This window comes from Trichosurus vulpecula, chromosome 3 (assembly GCF_011100635.1).
Source record: "Trichosurus vulpecula isolate mTriVul1 chromosome 3, mTriVul1.pri, whole genome shotgun sequence".
In the NCBI taxonomy this organism is placed as follows: domain Eukaryota; kingdom Metazoa; phylum Chordata; class Mammalia; order Diprotodontia; family Phalangeridae; genus Trichosurus; species Trichosurus vulpecula.
This window is the reverse complement of record NC_050575.1, coordinates 276260210-276281251: the sequence shown is the minus strand read 5'-3', so window position 1 is coordinate 276281251 and position 21042 is coordinate 276260210. Positions and strand designations below refer to the sequence as shown.

General features: G+C 37.3%; 1 protein-coding gene across 1 annotated transcript in view; it reads right to left on the bottom strand.

Annotated features, from left to right (window-relative positions):
- The window catches only part of KAT14 (lysine acetyltransferase 14), a 39562-nt gene that overhangs the window by 5864 nt on the left and 12656 nt on the right, over positions 1-21042 (bottom strand). The window contains exons 5-8 of the mRNA XM_036750164.1: positions 20620-21036; positions 12235-12806; positions 5417-5553; positions 4028-4203 (exon numbers count right to left, since the gene is read on the bottom strand). Of these exons, the coding sequence (XP_036606059.1) occupies positions 4028-4203; positions 5417-5553; positions 12235-12806; positions 20620-21036 (1302 nt within the window). The remainder of the gene's footprint in view (positions 1-4027; positions 4204-5416; positions 5554-12234; positions 12807-20619; positions 21037-21042) is intronic.

The window sequence follows — 21042 nt, the reverse complement described above, 5'->3', positions numbered from 1 at the left end:
CCCCCACATCTGATCAGATGACAAATTATGCCCTTTCTACAATACCCATCTCTTCCACTTCCTTTTCTTCATTCACAATGCCACTGCTTTAGCCCAAGTCTTCACCACTCTTCAGAAAGACTATTATTATAGACCCCCTTTCCATGTGTCTCCCCCTTTTCTAATCTATACTTTACATTACTGGGAAAATACCCTCCCCAAATGTCCAAGTCATTCACTTGCTTGCTGAGAAATCTTCGGTGGTTCCCTACTATCTCTAAGAGAAAATGCAGACTTTTAAAAATCCAGTCAGTTAACAAAAATTTATTATGTTGTTAGTACATTTGAGAAATTGTTCTAAGTCCTGGGGATATAAAGAAAGGTAAAAGCATAGTCCCTGTCCTAAGGAAGCTCATATTCTAACGATGGAAACAACATGGAAGCAATTATATGTAAGACACATAGTTCTGTTTGTACAGATATACACATGCATACATATACGTATAAGACAAACACTGGGTGAATAGGAGGCAAACTCAGAAGGATGGGCTGTAAGGAATGGGAAAGGACAGAAAAGACCTCTAGTAGAAGGTAAGACTTGTGTTGAAGCTTGAAGGAAATCAAGGAAGTCAAGAAATAGAGAAGAGAAAGAATCACAGGAAATAACTACAATTTAGATTTGAATATCCTTCTCACCCATTGATAGGTCACGTAACCTGCTTATATCACAGGTAGCATAAGTCACATGTGGTGGGAGGAGCTTGCTGAGAGGAAAAGGAAATTGCGTCACAGAAAATGCTGAGAGAGCAGTTGGAGCTGAGGGAGAGAGAAGACGTGTCCCAGCAGTACTGTGAGTAACTGTTGGTGGCAAGAGCCCAGCAGCGGGGGCCAAAGGCTAATGAGATGGAGTGGTTCTCTGCTGTAACATTGTGTATGGAATTCTTCACTGCTGTGACAGATTGGGCTTCTCTGGTGTCTGAATAAATGGTTTACTTCTTCTACCTTCTATGTGGAGAGTCTCTTACACTTTGCAATACAGAACCACATAAGCATTTTGACAAATTATTATCTACATTGTGATTATTGCCTTGCTAATACACAGACATGGAGGGACAGCCAATAAAAATGCAGTATGGAGAGATGGTATGCAGTATGCAAGGAACGTCAAGGTGCCCTTACTCACTGTAAGGGAATAAACTATAATATTGGGAAGCGAAGAAGGGTTAAAGTTATGAAGGTCTTTAAAAGCCAAACAATTTTAAATTTGATCTTGAAATAGGGAGCAATTGAAATTTATCAAGTTGGGGGATGGCACGGTCAGACCTCCACCCTACTTTGGCAGATAAAAGGAAGAACTGGTGTGAGGAGAGACCTGAAGCAGGAAGACCAATTGGAAGGTAACAGCAATAGTCCCTGCAGGATGACAGCCTACCCCAGGGAGGTGGCTATGTGAATAGAGAAGGGCTGTTCTTCTACTTAGATATCCTGCTGGCCCCTCAGATTCAAATGCAGAAAAATTGAACTTACTGTTTCCATCCATCCCCCCAAAAGTAGAAAGGACAGGACTTAGCAACAGATTGTACATATAGAGTAAGTTCAAGTGAAGAAGGGTTGAGAATGACACCTAGACTGGGAGCTTGGAAACTTGGGAGAGCAGGAGGATGGTGTTGCCACTCACAGAAATAGAAAGGTTCATGGCGGGAGTGAAGTGGGGAAGAGTATAAAGAAGTTAGTCAGCATTTGTTTAGCACTATTATGTGCCAGGTATTTTGTTAAGTGGTGGGGATAGAAAAAGAAAAAGACAGTTCCTGCCTTGAATAAGCTCACAATCCAACGGGGAAAACAACAAACAAATATGTTCAAAGAAGCTATATACAGGATAAATAGGAAATAATTAAGAAGGAAAATTAAAGATTAAATGAAGAGAGGTTGGGGAAGGCTTCCTGTAGAAAATGGGATTTTGGTTGGGAATTAAAGAAAGCCAGGGATAACAGCCAGCAGAGATGAGGAGGGAGAGCATTCCAGGCAAAGGAGACAGCTGGAAAAAAATTCCTAGAGTCAAGAAACAAAGTATTTTGTTTGTGGAACACATGAAACAGCCAGGAGGATGAAAAAGTATAAGGGGTACGAGAACTGAAAAAGGAGGAAGGGGGTAGGTTATAAAGGGCTTTGAATGCCAAACAGAGCATTCATATTTGATCCTGAATGCAACAGGTAGCCACTGGAATTTACAGAGTAAGGGAATGAGACCTATACTTCAGGAAAATCACTTTAGAGAATGAATGGAGGGTGGACTAGAGTGGGGAGAGATTTGAGGAAGGAAGACTCATCAGCAGGCTACTGGGATAATCAAGTAGTGAGGAAATGAGGGCCTGCACCAGAGCGGTGGCAGCATTAGAGGAAAGAAAGTGGCTTGTTCAAGAGACATTGCAACGTGAATTCAGCAGGCCTCCTCAACAGACCCAATATGGGGAGGGCCCAGAAGAATGGTGTTGCCCCCAGGAAGAAAAATAATGAGTTGTTACAGATATTATGAATTTAAGAGGGTAGGGCTGGATAAACAGATCTGAGAAAAATGTTACATCCTCTACAACCTAATGCTAACCTACCTTTCTGGCATATTCTCACATCATACACTGCAATGAATTCTACACTCTAGCTGAACTGAACTTGACACACCACCTCTAACCCCTGTGCATCTGCACAGTCTGCTCTCCATGCCTGGAAATCACTTCTTCTCATCTCCATGTTTTGGAACCCTAACAGACAGTATGGTAGACTGGAAAGACCTGACTTCAAATCGTAGTTCTGCCACTTATTATCTTGAGCAAGGCAACTAACCTATCAATCAATCAAGTACTTAATATGTGCCAGCAACTGTGCTAAAAGCTGGAGAAAGAAACAAAAAAAATTAGTCCCTGCCCTTGAGAACCTTACATTTTAATGGGAGACACCTCTCCAAGACTCAGTTTCTCATATGTAAAAGGGGATAACATTGCTTGTAATGCCTATTTCCCACGGTTGCTGTAAAAAAAGGCACTTTGCAAACCTTCAAGTGCTACATAAATGTGAGTTATCTTCCCTCCAAGATTCAGTACAAGAGAATCAACTCTCTATGTATCCTTGTTTTCCTTAGCTGACAGTTTCTCCTCCTCTTCAAATGGAGTACTTTGTATTTCTTCTTTGCCCCCATCACTCCTTATTGTGCATTAAAATGATCCTTGCTCACGTGTTCTAGGAACTGCTAAAGGACAGTCAAATCATTAAGAATCATTTGGGATGCAGCAAGATTAGTGGGAAGAATGCTAGATTTGGAAGCAAAAGAACCAGGTCCAAGCCCCAGCTCTGGGCTCACTACCTATGTGACCTCGGGCAAGCCACTTACCCTGTCTGGGCCTCAGTTTCCTCATCTGTAAAGAGGGTTGGACTAGATGACATCTAAAGGTCCCTTCCAGCTCTAAATCTATGGTCCTATGAAGTAGAAAACAAAAAATGTCACAACTGATACAAATGAGTAATCTATTGATGCTGAGAAATGTTATCTGGTTCAGTAGACATTGGCCTAGATGAACAAGGCTCAAAGAGAGAGGGTGGATTACATGGCCTCTGCAGGCAGTCTCTAATACCACGTGGCTGTGAAAACAGGATGAGACAAATTCTGAAAGCAGAGAGATGGGTCGTGGGAACCAAATAAAGCTACCTCACTACTTTAACTGCTTTTTTGTCTAATCTCTGAAAACTAGAAGACGTGTACAAGACTGAAGGGGTATAATGAAGGGGTGGGAATCAGGAAAGCTGAATTAAGTCTTAGCTCTTCTACTGAGTGACCCTAGACAGCCATTTTACCTCTCTGGGTACCAGCTCCCTAATCTGTGAAAGAAGGGGGCTGTTTGGACATAATGTCTAAGGTCCCTCCCAAGTCTAACATTTTATGATTCTCAGTTTTTTGACAATGATGTTACAAACATATCTATTAAAGAAAGACTTAAAAGAGTATTTGATTTAATGAAGAATAAAGAAATATTAAATGTAGATCAGAGTATCTTACCAGGCCAGAAAAATTCATGACACATAGAGTTTATCGTTGGGATGTGATTTGGGCGAACATAGCAGTAATCAATCGGTGCTTCGGGTTCTGGTTTCCAATTGGCATCGTTCTTATGTAGATAGGCACGTATCTCAGCCAGAAGCTGAAGCTTAGGAGGTTTTGATTCATAATCACGCCTCCGAGTATCAAAGGAAAAAAACAAAAATTAACACCACCATGAAAAAAAATCCTTTATTATTGTAACCTAAAATAAAATTTGAAAATTGAAGATAACTTGCTCTTTTTTACAGGGCTGAGGTAGTAAAGAAGCTGACAACAAAAATAATATTCTCCTTTTTTAACTGAAAAGCAGCATACAAACAATACACTCAAAATTTCTTTTAAGGAAATTTTTGTCCCATTAACTTAGCACTGATTAAGTCAGACTGAAGACTCAGAAATTAAAAATCATACAACCCACAGACTAAGTGGGGCAGAAATAATACAGACCCAAGTTTTTTCTTGCTCAGTGAATGACTCTATCCCTGAAACGATCAAATCTGCAGATTAAGAAGTTATTAGATCATTCAACTTCTATTTGCTCTGCCTTTTCCAACAATAGAGCACATTATTATTTACTCCGATGGTGTTTATTACAATGTTAATATTGTCCAGTTAGGTACTAAAGTAGAATGCTGCTCCATACCTCCCTACAACCTAATTTCCTAGATCACTAAAAAGTCATAATCGCACCGAAACTAAGAATTTTAACAGAAGGACTTTTCAGAAAACCTAAATCATTTTCTTCCCTATTTCTTCCCAAGGTTTTCTGACTCTCGTATCCAAAGCTATCTTTTTTGCTTTCAGGTATGAACATGGTAAATGAATGAAATCTGAAAACACACCATCTTATGTTTCCTGAGGTGCTTTCACAATCTGGAGTTTTTATTCACTATAATTGGAGAATCCTATGGGATGATCTCAGGGGACTATGGTGCCCTACCTTGCCACATAATAATACTGTTCTTCCTCTGAGGAGGACACTAAGTAGAACTGCAAGATTCATGTTGGTTTCAAGTTAAAGTCCTATGACGCAAGGTATGACTGAAAATTGGATGTGTGTTCAAACTCTCTCTCCCTCAAAAGTATTAGATCAGTAATGAAAATTAAGGAAGAGGACAACAGACTTAGTGACAAAAGGAAAAAAAGGATGAGAAAGAAATGGCAAAGTCTGGCCTTTAGATGAAGAGTTGAAAAATAAAGCCACCTTCACTTTTACTTAGAAACTCTCCTTTACCTCCATTCCTCCTCTAGGCTCCATGCTAAAAGCAAACTGACAAGGTGAAAAGGAAAGGAGACAAGGATCACTTTCAATGACAAACATGACATTAAACCTCTGTTGACATGTACCTGATATAAGGTTTCAATACCCGAGAAGTGTAAGGGCTGACAATACTATGGTCTGCTGCCATATCTTCTGATCCTACCAATCGGGATAAAAATTTAGTCGTCTGGTGCCGATACCCTTTTCTGGATGGCAAGGCAGTCTAAGACAAAGACAAAGAAAAATCTGTTACATATTAAGATTACTAAAAATATCAATCAGCAATTAAATTAAAAGTCTTCTCTGTGACCAGAAAACATAAGTCCTTTTGTGTTTCCCAACTGAAAAACTTAAAGATCTTGCAGATTTTATAGATTATCTCTCGATATTAAAAATCTATGGAAGAACAACTCCACTGCAAATATTTTAGGACAAAACATTCCAAAATTTTAAAGTGATTTTTCTTGCTGTATATGAAAAAAATTAGTATTTTTTTAAAGAGGGTGGGGATTTCACTTTCTATAGGAACTATTCTTCTGTATTTCTGCCTGTGCTTTTAAATCCTCAGCTACACGTAATTTTTTTTTAATTAAGATTTTTTATTTTTAGTTTACAACACTCAGTTCCACATGATTTTGAGTTCCAGATTTTCTCCCCCCCCCCCAAGAACGCATGGAATCCTATATATCTTCTACTCATAACTTTGCGTTGAATTTATTTACACAAGAGTCAAGTTGTAAAGAATTACGACCAATAGAATGAATCATGAGAAAAAAGAAACAAAACCAAAAAAAGACAAAAACAAAAGAGAAAAAGAAAAAAAAAAACAAAGGGGAAAAAGAGAGAGCAAACAGTGTGCCTCAATCTGCATTCAGACTTCATACTTCTTTCTCTGGATGTGGAGAGCTCTCTCCATCATGCGTCCTTTGGAGTTATCTTTGAACCTTGTATTGCTGAGAAGAGCAAGTCTATCAAGGTCAGTCATCACAGAATCCATGTATCTGTGGTTGTGTATGATGTTCTCCTGGTTCTACTCCTCTCATTCAGCACTAAATCGTGTAGGTTTTTCCAGGTTGTTATGAAGGCCATATCCTCCCCATTTCTTATAGCACAATAGTATTCCATTACATTCACATACCACAACTTGTTCAGCCATTCCCCAATTGATGGGCATCCCCTTAATTTCCAATTCTTTGCTACTACAAGAAGAGCCAATTACTTTTACATATGGGTCCTTTTCCCACTTGTGTGATCTCTTTGGGATACAACCCCAGAAGTGGTATTGCTGGGTCAAAGGGTATGAAACATTTTTATAGCCCTTTGCGCATAGTTCCAAATTGCTCTCCAGAATGGCTGGATCAGTTCACAACTCCACCAGCAATGTATTAATGTTCCAGTTTTCCCACATCCTCTCCAGCATTTATCATTTTCCTGTTTTGTCATTTTAGCCAATTTGACAGGAGATGTGGTACCTAAGAGTTGTTTTGATTTGCATTTCTCTAATCAGTAGTGATCTAGAGCATTTTTTCATATGCCTATAGATATCTTTAATTTCTTCCTCTGAAAATGGCCTGTTCATATCCTTTGACCATTTCTCAATTGGGGAGGGAGTGACTTTTATTCCTATAAATTTGGCTCAGTTCCCTGTATATTTTAGAGATGAGGCCTTTATCAGAGACACTAGTTGTAAAGATTTCCTCCCAATTTCCTGCTTCCCTCCTAATTTTTGTTACATTGGCCTTTTTTTATACAAAAACACTTCAATCTAACATAATCAAAATTATTCATTTTGTGTTTTATAATGCTATCTCTTGTTGTGTCATGAATTGCTTTCCCATAAATCTGACAGGTAAACTATCCTTGCTCTCCCAAACTGCTTACAGTATCAGCCTTTATTCCTAAATCATGAACCCATTTTGACTTTATTTTGTTATATGGTGTAAGATATTAGTCCATGCCCAGTTTCTGCCCTACCATTTTCCAATTTTTCCAGCAGTTTCTGTGAAAAAGTAAATTCTTAGCCCAGAAGCTGGATTCTTTGGGTTTATCAAAGAGTAAATTGCTATAGTCATTGAAGCTACATATAACTTTAAGGATGACTGTTTATTCCTATGCTTTCTAGTGTTTGTAATAGGAATGGGTGTTGTATTTTGTCAAAAGCTTTCCTGCATCTATTGAGATAATCACATGGTTTCTGCTAGTTTTGCTATTTATATGATCAATTTTGCTGATAGTTTTCCTAATATTGAACCAGTCTTGCATTCCTGGAATAAATCCTACCTGGTAGTGGCGTATTATTCTCCTGATAAGTTGCTGCAATCTTTTTACTAATATTTTATTTAAAATTATCAACAATATTCATTAGGGAAATTGGTCTGTAATTTTCTTTGTTTTGACTCTTCCTCGTTAAGGTATTACCATATTTGTGTAATAAAAAGAATTTGGTAGGACTCCTTCACCTATTTTCCCAAATAGTCTATAAAGTATAGGAATTAACTGTTCTTTAAATGTTTGATAGAATTCACGTGTAAAACCATCTGGCCCTGGAGATTTTTTTCCTAGGGCGTTCATTGATGGCTTGCTCAATCTTTTTTTCTGAGATGGGGTTATTTAGGTATTTTACTTCCTCTTCTGTTAACCTGGGCAATTTGTATTTTTATAAATACTCATCCATTTCCCTAAGGTTGTCAAATTTATGGGCATACAACTGGGCAAAATAATTCCTAATTACTGTTTTAATTTCCTCTTCATCGGAGGTGAATTCATCCTTTTCATTTTTGATATTGGTAATTTGGTTTTCTTTTTTTAACTCAAATTAACCAAGGGTTTATCAATTTTTTTTGGTTAGAGGGGAGAAGGCACGGCCATTGGGATTAAGTGACTTGCCCAGGGACACACAGGTAGCGTGTCAAGTGTCTGAGGCCACATTTGAACTCAGCTCCTCCTGACTCCAGGGCTATTGCTCTACTCACTGCACCACCTAGCTATCCATGGGCTTATCAATTTTTTTTTTCATAAAACCAGCCCTTAGTTTTATTTTTTAGTTCAATAGTTTTCTTGATTTCAATTTTATTAATCTCTCCTTTGATTTTCAGTGTTTCTAATTTCGTATCTAATTGGGGGTTTTCAATTTGTTCTTTTTCTAGCTTTTTCAGTTGCATGCCCATTTCATTGATCCTTTTCTCTATTTTATTCATGTAAGAATTTAGATATAAAACTTCCCCTAAGAACTGCTTTTATTGCATAAGTTTTGGTATGTTGTCTCATTATTGTCATTCTCTCGAATGAACTTATTCTTTCTATGATTTGTTCTTTGGCCCACTCATTCTTTAGGATTAGACTATTTGTTTCCAATGAATTTTTAGTTTATCCTTCCATAGTCCTTTATTACAAATAATTTTTATTGCATCATGATCCGAGAAGGATGTATTGATTATTTCTGCATTTTTATACTGGATTGTGAGGTTTTTATGCCCTAGTACATGGTCAATTTTTGAGTATGCGCCATGTACCGCTGAGGAAAAAGTATATACCTTTTTATCTCCACTCAGTTTTCTCCAGAGATCTATCATATCTGCCTTTTCTAAAATTCTATTCACCTCCTTAACTTCTTGTTTATTTTGAGGTTAGATTTATCAAGTTCAGACAGGGGGAGGTTGAGGTCCCCCACTAGTATGATTTTGCTGTCTATTTTGTCCTGTAACTCCCTTAACTTCTCCTCTAAGAATCTGCATGCTATACCACTTGGTGCATATATGTTAAATAATGATATTGCTTCATTGTTTTAGCAGGATACAGTGTCCTGTCCTCTTTTTGCTTTTGCTTTGTCTGAGATTAGGATTGCTACTCCTGCTTTTTTTACTTTAGTTGAAGCACAATATATTCTACTCCAAACTTTTACTTTTACCCTATGTGTATCCCCATTTCAAATTTGTTTCTTGTAAATATATTGTAGGATTATGGTTTTTTAATCCATTCTGCTATCAGCTTCTGTTTTATGGGAGAGTTCATCCCATTCACATTCACAGATATGATTACAAGCTGTGTCTTTTTCTCCATCCTATTTTCCCCCCACCCTATTTATCCTTTTCTTTCTTTCTTCCTTCCACTCCTCAAAAGAGTTTTGCTTTTGACCACCGCCTTCCTCAATTTACCCTCCCTGGAGTCCCCTCCTCCCTTATCTCACCCTTTTCCCCTTGCTACTTCTTCCCTCCCTTCTGACCACTCCCCTGTTTCTTTCCCCCTTCCCCTCCTACTGAGTGTAGGACAAGTTTGATTTCTATACTTATCAGAGTATGTTATTCTCTTCTTAAACCAAATCTGATGAGAGTAAAGCCCATACTACTCTTCTCCCTCCACTACAATGATTTTGTGCCTCTTCATGTGATGTAATTTACCCTTTTCTACTACCTACTTACCTCTTCTCCCAGAACCCTCCCTTTACATCTCTTAATTATGTTTTTTATCATTGTATCAGTTATTTTATACCGACTCCCAAAGTCTTTTGTCATAACTGTACTATTCTCAGGATATATATATATATATATAAAAAACCAATATAATCCTATGTAAGGATGTATACAATTATTAGACTACATGCTGTCTTGGGGGGGAGGCGAGAGGGAAGAAAATTTGAAACTCAAGAACATATAGAACTGAGTGTTGTAAATTAAAAATAAAAAATATAATAATAAAAAATTCTTAGCTACAGAGATTAATAAGCTGGCACTATTTCATCACAGTTCTCCTAACCCCATTAGATTTCTATTCATTCTAGGCCTACACAATACAGATAAAGACTACATAAGTCAACTTCATTTAAGGACTAAAGAAAGTATTAGAAATAGGTAGGTGCAATAGAGTGCCAGGCCTGGAGCCAGGAAGATAAGTCTTCTTGAGCTCAAATCTGGCCTCACTTATTAGGTGTGTGACTATTGGCAAGTCACTTAACCCTGTTGGTCTCAGTTTCTTCACCTGTAAAATGAGTTAGAGAAGTAAATGGCAAATCACTTCAGTATGTTTGCAAAGAAAATCCCAAATGTGGTCACAAAGACTGTGATAGGACTAAAACAACGGCATAATGATAACAAAGAAAACATTATTTACAGGTTGACTGCATTAGCCAGAGGAGGATTAGACTTTAAACACAGCCGAGGGCACATGAATTTTTTGGCCAATTTTTTTTTCAGGTCTTCTGGTTCCCCCACCTGTCAGTGTCCCCTTCCACTGTCCCCAACACTTTTGTGTGCATATTTTTAAATACAATCTATACTTCAATATTTGCAAGCCTTAAGTATCCCCAATTTCCTTACCACCCAGTAAAATGAAAGTTCCTCGAGGTTGAGGGTAAGGCCTACCTTTCTCTTGTTTTAGAATTCCCCAATACCTAGCATTTAATAAATGCATGTTGATTATGTTCTCCAACTCAAAAAAAAAAATAGGACTGACATAAACTAATACGTCTAAAACAAATCCCTACTGTAGGCAGCAGATACACATTGCTATAAAGAGGACAAGAAAGTGCCGTAACTGAACTAGCAGATTTCATATATTTTCTTAAGAATACAAATTAGAAATACTCTGTTCTGTTACTACAATGCACTCTGAATCATGGAGACTTGAGCTATTATGGTTTTACTGCACAGAAACTCAATTCATGATTTTTAAAAGGTTATTTCCTAAAGCATAAGAGTAAAGCTTAACAATAAGAGCCATTTCTATATAACAGTCATGCTTTTAGGCTGGAAAATACTATCTAGTTTGTTTAAATCACTAATTTTATTTTAGAAAATTCTGTACCAAAGTCACCCAAACTACACTTAATTTTTTCTAAAGTTGTAAAAGACTAACAACACCTAAGTTATCCCTCCTTTGAAATCCTACAGCATTTGTTGCTTGCAGTATTCAACAGGCACTTAACACCTAGCAACCTTTTCATATCCTCAAATACACCTTCAAGTTTTCTGACAAGAAATGAGATTTTTTGATTCCAAAGGACTAACATACTTACTTGAACACAGTAGGTGCCTAATTGATACCTGGTATTTTCACTATAAAGCAGGAAGCATTAATAGCAATCCTTAGCCACTAAGCCACTATCAGCTGCAATGAAGAATGCTGGGGGTATGTCCAAAATACAAAAGAGAACTTATGATACAGAAAAAGGAGAGAAAAGAATATGTATAGGAGGTGGTGTGGTAGACAAGAGTACTGATCTTCAGGAAGACCTATGTTCAAAACCTGGCTCTTACAATTAGGTCAACCAGCAATTAGGTGTGCACTGTTTGCCAGGCACTGTGCTAAGCATGGGAGATACACAGAAAAAGTAAAAAACAGTTCCTGATCTCAAGAAGCTTAGTCTTAATGAATAAAATAGCTATATAACCACAGGCAATTCATTTAGCCTCTGAGCTGAATACAACTCTTGAAAATTTGTTTACTAAATTATATATGGGTTGTAAGCTGTCCTGATGTTCTATATAGAAAGTGAAATGCATTATCAGTCATGCTCACACTATTAAACAGCTTCATTTTACTATTTTTAGGGAATATAGTGAGTTAAATGTTCAAATGTCAGGACATGTCTGCTGCATCAAAACAAAATATACCAGTTAAAATGTTAAAAATATATATTCTTTTCTACAAAAATCCTTAATACACAAATTCTAAAGACACAGAATTTTGGGGCAGCTAGGTGGCACAGTGAGTAGAGCACTGGCCCTGGAGTCAGGAGGACCTGAGTTCAAATTTGGCCTCAGACGCTTGGCACATTTACTAGCTGTGTGACCTTGGGCAAGTCACTTAACACCAACTGCCCTGCCAAAAAAAAAAAAAAAGGAAAAGAAAAGAAAAAACCAGAATTTGCCCAGTATTTTACTGGTTCTCTGCATCTGCCACCACTCACTTGATAACGGTCAAGGATTCTGAAGTCCTGACAGGTTGTTCGGTATGTGGCATGTCCTCCTGGAATTCTGGATGCTCCTCCATCTTTGGTTCCATAGATACCATCAACCAAAAGAAGGGCAGCATTAACAACTTGGTCCAAGTCAAAAAGAGGTAATCCTCTCTCTCTTTTGGCTTGTCTGACGATCAATTTTCGCTTTAGCCTCCTAGCTTCTGGAGTCACGAGCACAGCACTGGGGCAGGCCTCAAGCCTCCTCAGGAGGAGCTTTTCTTCATAAATGCTAATTGGTGTATATTTGGGACCTTTGGGTTTGCTGTCTTTCTCTAGCTGTGGCTTCCTCTTTTCTCTCGTTCTTGTTTGCAAGGATGCACTTGAATCTTCAGTGTCTTCACTATCAGCTTCCATCCGTTCAGTTTTCTCTTCCTCACTCTCCACCTCCTGCTTGATTTGTTCAGGTGCTTTGACTTTCTTTCTCCCTCCCACCATAGCCCCAGAGCTTGATGACGCAGTAGAAGGGGGCACATATTCTATTCCAGGGTCTATAACGCCATCTCCTTCCATTTCCTCATCATCTAGACAAGGCATAAAAACAAAGAATCACAAAAAAAGGAAAAAAAAAGGGACCTAAGAGAACTAAATGAAGACACTCTCTTTGAAAGTGACTGAATTTGGCAAATATTATACGGATGGCTTAATCCAAAGAGAACAGACCTTATATAGATTGACAGAACTGTTAAAAGATTAAAATAACAGAACACAATAATGACAGAATTGTGAAAACATGGTTAAATCCATTCATTGATAGCAGAAGTACAAACTAACAAAAAAAAATCTTTTTGGAGAGATTAATCTAGCAGTATTGAGTAAAAGTTAGAAAAATTATCATACCCTTTGACCAACAGTTTCATTCTTGGGAATATACCTTATTGAAAACAACAAAGAGCCAGCTGTCTAAAGATTTTCATAGAAAACATATAATCACAAAAAATTGGAAATAATTAAATGTCCACAATGGCAGAATGGTTAAATAAAGTGAACATTAATGCAATGGAGTATTTTAGGGGGAGGATGTCTAAGACATGATTTCAATGGCATAGGAAACTCTCAACATGGAGACTTCTTACAATGATCTGCGTTAGCCATTCACGAGTAATTTGTAATCTTCGAAAACTGCCTGGAATACTGAAAGGTTAAATGACTTGCTCATGACCACAAAGCTCTAAGGGTCAGAAACAAGAATCCTGAAGCACTGACTCCAAGGTAAGTCCTCTATCCATGATGTCTGCCGCCTTCCAATCTAAGTACAAGACCTCTAAGTATAAGGACAACTATCAAAAAAATACTTTAAAAAGAACAAAATACATACTATGCCCACGTAAGAGAAAAAGGGAATGAGATAAAAAAAAAAATTCTAAAGGGGATTTAGAGGGAGCAGCTAAAAAAAATTACGATGCTTTATTCATTAAAATTAATTTAAATGTAAATATTTCCTAAGCAAGTTTAGGTGGCCATACTAATGTTCAATGTTAAGTTTTTCAACAAAACATTTTAATTTTTTTAAGCAGAGGCTTGTAAGACCTTGATTTTAGCTCCAATTTCGACAAACAAGGCATCTAAAATCAATTAGAGTTTGTATATTTTAATGTCTGAAGTTCTTTATTCAAAATAACCCTGTGAGGTAGATACTATGGATATTGTTAACCTTATTTCAGATGAAAAACTGAAGGCATAGAGGAACTGCCTTTGCCTAACTTCACACAGCTATTAAGTGTCAGGGCCAGAATTTGACCTAGGTTTCTCTTGACTCTTAAGTTCACTGCCCTTTCAAAAGATACCGTATTACCTTACTTTATTATAGTCCACTTGTAACACAGAAGTAACAGTCTTTGAAAACTAAAGGCATTATTTATGTAGGCAGTATTTTGTAAAGACATGCCCATTTGAAAATCAATTTTCCTGTTTTCAAATAATTAGTTGATTTCTTCAAAATGCAGTCAAAGGGCCATTCAAAACCAAAGTATCAACTCCCTTGAAAGACTTGTAATAATGCAAATCTAAAATTACCAGACTTAAACGAAGTATAACCAAAAAAACCCCAAACCCCACAAACCACCAACCAAGTCATTAAAAAAGACATTTGTGGCATCAGGTGTTAGGAATTTTTCTTGGATGACAACAAACAGCAATGGTGGCTGAATTAGTTTCTACTTGGGCAAGGACTTAATTATACTTAGCATAATGGTGCCAATGCTTTTTTAATGGGCTGCAAAGATTGTTCAAAGTGAGGCTGAACTTACATTGCCATCTTAGGCATAAGTATCTAGAAACAGACAAGAATTCCTTCAGTGGCCATAATATGTACTTTATTTTGCCTCGTTCTATGTTTCTTTATAGCAGTATTGTTATAAAGGAGCATAAAGTTCAGGTCATGAATTTTCCATATTCTTTATGCCTTTTTTCTTCTCTCTCCTATCTTTCTTTCAACCCAGAGCATAAAAGTCAAACCAATTGTTGGTAGTTTTTGTAAAAAGTCTGATATATTAAAATTGTTAGTTTAAAAAAGGATTTGAGTATCAAATATCTTTGATGAGAACATGAGATGCAAGATAAAAGAGGATTAATAGAGGCATTCCATAACAGATTAGTCAAAGAATATGGACAAATAATTCGCAAATATACAAATTACAAGCCATATCAAAGACTTGCTTCAAATCACTAAAATAATATAATTCAAACATGTCTGGGGCTTTACTCCACACTCAGCAAACAGGCAAAGATAACAAAAGATAATAATCAATGTTGGAAGGGCTATACAAAAGACTAGCACATGAAAATAGTGGTAGAGGGGCAGGCAGCTAGGTGGCGCAATGAGTAATAACCTGGAATCAGGAGGACCGGAGTTGAAATCCAGCCTCAGACACTTGACCCATGTACTAGCTTGTGTGACCTTGGGCAAGTCACTCAACTCCAATTGCCCTGCCCCCCCCCCAAAAAAACATGAAAATAGTGGTAGAGCTAAGTGTCCAACCACTTTAGAAAACAATGTGGGGGCAGCTAGGTGGTGTAGTGAGTAGAGCATTGGCCCAGGAGGACCTGAGTTCAAATGCGGCCTCAGACACTTGACACACTTACTAGCTGTGTGACCTTGGGCAAGTCACTTAACCCCAATTGCCCTGCCTTTCTCCCTCCAACCCCCGCCATCTGGAATTATACTTAAAAAAGTGAGTAAAATGTCCGTATTTTTTGATACTGAGAATTAATTTCTAAGCATATAAAAAATAGGCAAAAAGAAAGGTTCGACATACTCCAAAATATTCCTATCTGCACTTTTAGTGACAGCCACGAACTCTACATTTACACAAAGTAGATGACCATCAACTGGCAAATAGGTAGACAAAATGTCATAGGACTTAATCAAATATTACCAAAGAAGAAGTGTGAAGAATTCAGAGATTTATATGAAATGATGCAGAATGAAGTCAGCAGAAACAGCAAAATAATATACACAAATTACAATGTAAACAGAATAAACTACCCCCAAACCTCGATTGATGTGATTCTAATAACCGATCTTTTTCTTGAAAACGAACTAAGAAAATGCATGCCAGGGCAGCTAGGTGGCGCAGTGAGTAGAGCACCGGCCCTGGACTCAGGAGGACCTGAGTTCAAATCCGGCCTCAGACACTTGACACATGTACTAGCTGTGTGACCTTGGGCAAGTCACTTAACCCCAACTGCCCTGCCAAAAAGCAAAAAAAAAAAAAAAAAAAAAAAAGAAAAGAAAATGCATGCCTCCCTCCCTTTCTTTGCATTGGAGTAAGCGACAATGGATATGAAATATTTCATATATTGAAAGACTTAACTGATATGTGATTGGTTTTGCTAAACTGATTTCCTTTCTTTTTAATCTTTGTTATAACAGATGGTTCACTGAGTAGGGAAGAGAAAGGATATATTTGAAAATGAACATGATATGAAAACAAAAGGTATCAATAAGACTTTTTAAAAAGGGTTCAGGTTGGAGTTAATTTTTCCTATAATCCTTACTTTAGGTAGCCTTTGTTTGAAAGAAGATATTTTTTCAGAATAACCTATCAACACTTTTATAGCAAATGGTAAGCCATATCTCTAATTATTACAGAATCATCATCCCAATTAGCACACAGAAAAATGACTACATAACTTTGGCCAAGTGTAAAATTACATAGATGTTTTTAAAAATCAAAGAATGTGACATTTCCTGCTAAGACAGGTGCTTGGAGAGGCAGGCAAACCAGCTCCCACATATCTATTCTAGCAAAAACTCTTTAGTTTGATCAGACCAAATGATGATCAAGAAATCCAATGAGAAACTATAGAAAGTGACTTCTACCCCAAAATTGCACCAATAAGTCAGCCAGAATCCTATAAACAATAAGAAAATGGGCCCCTCCAGCAAAGCAAGCACTTGGTAGCATTCCAATGCCACCAGAAATACAAAACACCTAGCCCACAATAAAACCCCATGTTTAGAGAAAGCATGAATGGAGGGGACACGCTGGGAAAGCCACAGGAAAAACAGAAAGTCCTGGCAGTCATCAATTAGTGTGGTATCACGGCACTGAAACCTGTACAGCTCAGGGATTCTGAGGTCTCTAACACCCTGCTCTGAGATACCAGAGGGCCTTTAACATCCAGCAATGCTAAGGATGGTTGGTGTCCACCCCTGGGAAGGGTCTAGATTTCACACTATGACTAAGCTGCCTTCTCATCCTAGCACATCTTTTTTCTCTTGGTGAATTCCTTCTGGGGGACTACATTTTGGAGACAGATTCAGTCAGGCCAATCCTTGCCCAGCTTTGCTTCTGACTCCCTGGATTTTGCCACCATGACCGTGCTGGGGTACCTCTATCCCCATTCCACTCCCCATTTTCAGCCAATTTTTATGTACTGTCTTCCTCCATTAGAATGTAAGCTCCTAGAAGAACCAAGAGAATATCATATACAGCAACACTGTTCAATTATCAACCATGATTGACTTAGCTCTTCTCAGCAACACAATGATCCAAGACAATTCCAAAAGACACATGATGGAAAATGCTACCCACAGCTAGAGAAAGAACTGATGGAGTCTGAATGCAGACTGAAGCAAACTATTTTCACCCTTTTGGGTTTTTTACCCTTTTGTTTTCTTTCACAATATGACTAACGTGGAGATGTTTTACATGATTGCACATGCATAAGCTATATGAGATTGCTTGACATCTTGAGGAAAGGAGAAAAATTCAGAACTCAAAATCTTTCAAAACATGCATGTTGAAAACTGTCTTTACATTCAATTGGAAAAAATAAAAGAATTAAATTTTTTTAAAAAAGAATGTAAACTCCTTGCAGACAAGAACTGGGTTTTGGGGTTTTTTTTTTGCTTTTATTTGTATCTCTAACACTTAGCATAGTGCCCAAAACATATTAAGTGTTTAATAAATGCTTGTTTGCTGCCTGCCTAGGAAGGGAAGTCATCAATGAAACAAAGGAACTTAGGGAGACAGCATTCATGGCCAACCACCCTACCCAAAAGTACAAGGAGCAGAACCTGATCCTGCCCCAAAGCCTGAATTCAAGAATGAAAGCCAGAGAGAAGAGTAAATCTAGGAAAACAACACTATTAAAAATTATTGCAAATCTAGAGATCCTGAAAGAGTTACTTCATGACAACAAGCAAAGACTAAAAGGAAAAAAATGGATCTTCAAGAATACCAAGAATATTCAAGAATGAATACCAAGTTAAATGAAACAAGAGATAAAAAAGGAAATAAAACATCCTGAGGAACAAATTGGAAAGAAGATAAGTAGCTTAGAAGAGAAAATGGCTACTCTTACTCAAAAAATGGACTCCTTGAAAATAAGGGTAGCCCAAATAGAAAATGAAAGATTCCCTGAAGTAGAAAGAAATAATGAAAAACCAAACGACTGAAAAAACAGAGAAAGTATATGCACTACACTGGAAAACAGGTCCAGGAAATATCATTTAGGAATCACTGAACTCTCTGAAAACCAAAATTTTCTACAAAGCTTGACATTTTATGCCAAGAAATCATAGATGAAAATTGCCCAGGTCTCTTACAAGGAAAGAGTAAAGAGAAAAAGAATATCAAGCACCTCCTAAAAGGAATTCTAAAAACAAGAGTCCTGGAAATGCCAGAGCCAAAATCCAGAGCTCCCAAGTTAAAAAATAAAAAAACTACAAAGATCCCAAAAACAAACAAAAAACCCCAATTCAACCTATTTAAACATTAAGGAACTAAAGTCAAGATCACAGTAAAGCCTAGCAATTTCTATTATAAACCAGAGATACTGCAATATAATATTCCAAAAGGTTAAGAGATAAGCTTACAATGGAAAATAACTTACTGGGCAGAGTGAAATATAATTCTACAGGGAAAAAACCAGACCTTTAACAAAAGAAGTCTCTCAAACATTTCAATGACAATCTATTGCCAACATTAAAATGGAGAAGTGTCCCTTCAGAACCTTAATGTCTTCAAAGTATATTAAGGGAGTAAATAAAGAAAACAAAGGTTCACAAAGGTTCTGAAGGTTTGCAGAAGGAAAAGATAAGGGAGAGTAAAAGGAGTAGTGAAGAGAAAAAAAGAGTGAGGAAAAATCGCTATTTCTCATAATTGTGATGGGAGAGGAGTATACAACTTGAAGGTGAGGTAAGGGAAGCAGACATCAGGTAAATCTCACTTTTATCTGAAATGGACAAAAGAAAGCTGAGCATACACACAGAAACAAGTTAGTCTAGAAATACATCAAACTCAACAGGAAAATTGTGGTTTATGAATATAATGGAACAGTATGCTTTAAGAAATGATGAAAGACAGGCCATTCACATTTGCCATATGAAAAAAATGCTCTAAATCACTAGAGAAATGGGAATAAAATTAACTTTGAGGTACCATCTCATAACCATCAGATTTGCTACAAAGATAAAAAAAAGTTGAGGGGCTATGGGCTAATAGTTTCACTAATGCACTGTTAGTGGAGCTGTTAACTAGTAAAACCATTTTGGAAAGCAATTTGGAATTATGCCCAAAAAGCAATTAAACTCTGCATATATAACTTCTGACCCCCCAATTTCTCTACTATATTTATATCCCAAAGAGATCAATAAAAGAGGCTAAGAACGCATACATACAAAAATATTTAGCAGCTTTTTGTGGTGGCAAATAATTGGAAAACGAAGGGATGTCCATCAACTGGAAGGTAGCTGAATGAATTATGGCATATGAATGTGATGGAATAATACTGTGTTATAAGAAATGATGAAGGAGATGAGATGTTATCAGAAAAACCGAGGAAGATTTGCATGAAGTGATGCAAAGTGATGTGAGCAGAACAAATTTTACAATATCTACACTATAAGATAACTAACTTTGTAAGACAGTATTAGTAACTCATCAACACAACGGGCAACCACAGGTCCAAAAAAGTCAAGGTGAAACATACTATCTACCCTCCAGATAGTAAATTGATGAACTGAGAGCACAAATAGAGCTATATTTTCTTTTGGACACGGCGAAAGCAGGAATTACATGAGTATTTGTAATAGGCTTTATTTTTCTTGCCTTATAAATGGGGGGGGGGGGGGAAGAGAAACAGAAAATTCAGAACTGAAAATAGTAGTGAATTTACTTAAGAAAGAAAGAAGCTGTTTCAGAGAATCCTGGGCAGAATAAAGAAAACCAGGATGACAATTTACACAAGGACAGAAACATTGTAAAGAAAATCAACTTTCAAAGACTTAAGAATTAAGATCAATGGGATGACTAAGTATGTCTCCCCAAAACCTATGATGAAGTAGGTTACCCATGCACCTACTAACAAGAGGTGCTGAACACAACGTGCAGAGATAAGACATTTTTTGAGCACAGCTATGGTTTTCTCTTTATCCTTCTTTCTCTTCTGATTTGAAAGGGGAGTTACCAATAAGGATGCCTCCAAAAACGGGGGGGGGGGGGGGGGCCGGGCCACTAAAACTTCTTTAAGACTGCATGAAAGAGAAAAATAAATTAAGAAGCACAGACAATCAATTTTGAAAGTAATGTGTAGATTTTATTATATACTTTTTAAAAAGCAAGGCAGCATTGAAATAGAGATTCAGTTTCATAAAAGCCATTTTATGATATTCTGTTGTGTAAACAGAAATGCTTTTTTTTGGTATTTAAGTTAGGATAAAAAATTTTATATAACACAATGTCTGAAAATCTGGTTTAGAATTATATTTTGTCCAGTACACAATATTAAATAAATTTTAAATATATTAAATAAATATAAATATTCAACAAAATTCATCAAAGTGAAAAAAAGACTGAGTGTCGGCAGAACCTAACAGGTAATTCTTACCATGAAATAAGGCTTGTGGTGGCATTACATCTGGAATAAGATCGGCTTCTGACAGCAAGCTAGGAGTTGCTGAATGGGAAGCTGGAGTTCCAGGAGCAGAAAAATCAAGAGAAGGAGAAGGAGATGGGCTTGTCAAAGGGGTTCTATCAGAGGAACTCAAGGATGAAAAGTCAATCACCTCTCCCTTCTCAAGAACCATGTCAGGCCGACGGCCACGGCTGATGAATTTTACTGGGGTGGAAGATGTGCTTCTATCCAGGAAACCAGCCGCTTCTTTCTGGGCTCTCCTAATGTCTTTAGCTTCTTGAGTTCGTGATCTCTTCTCCTTCAGTTCCATGGCAGATTCCACAGGATTTCGACTCACTCTTTTCCTAAGCCCCTCCACCGTAATGATGGGATCCAAAGCTGGTTTTGAGGCTAAAG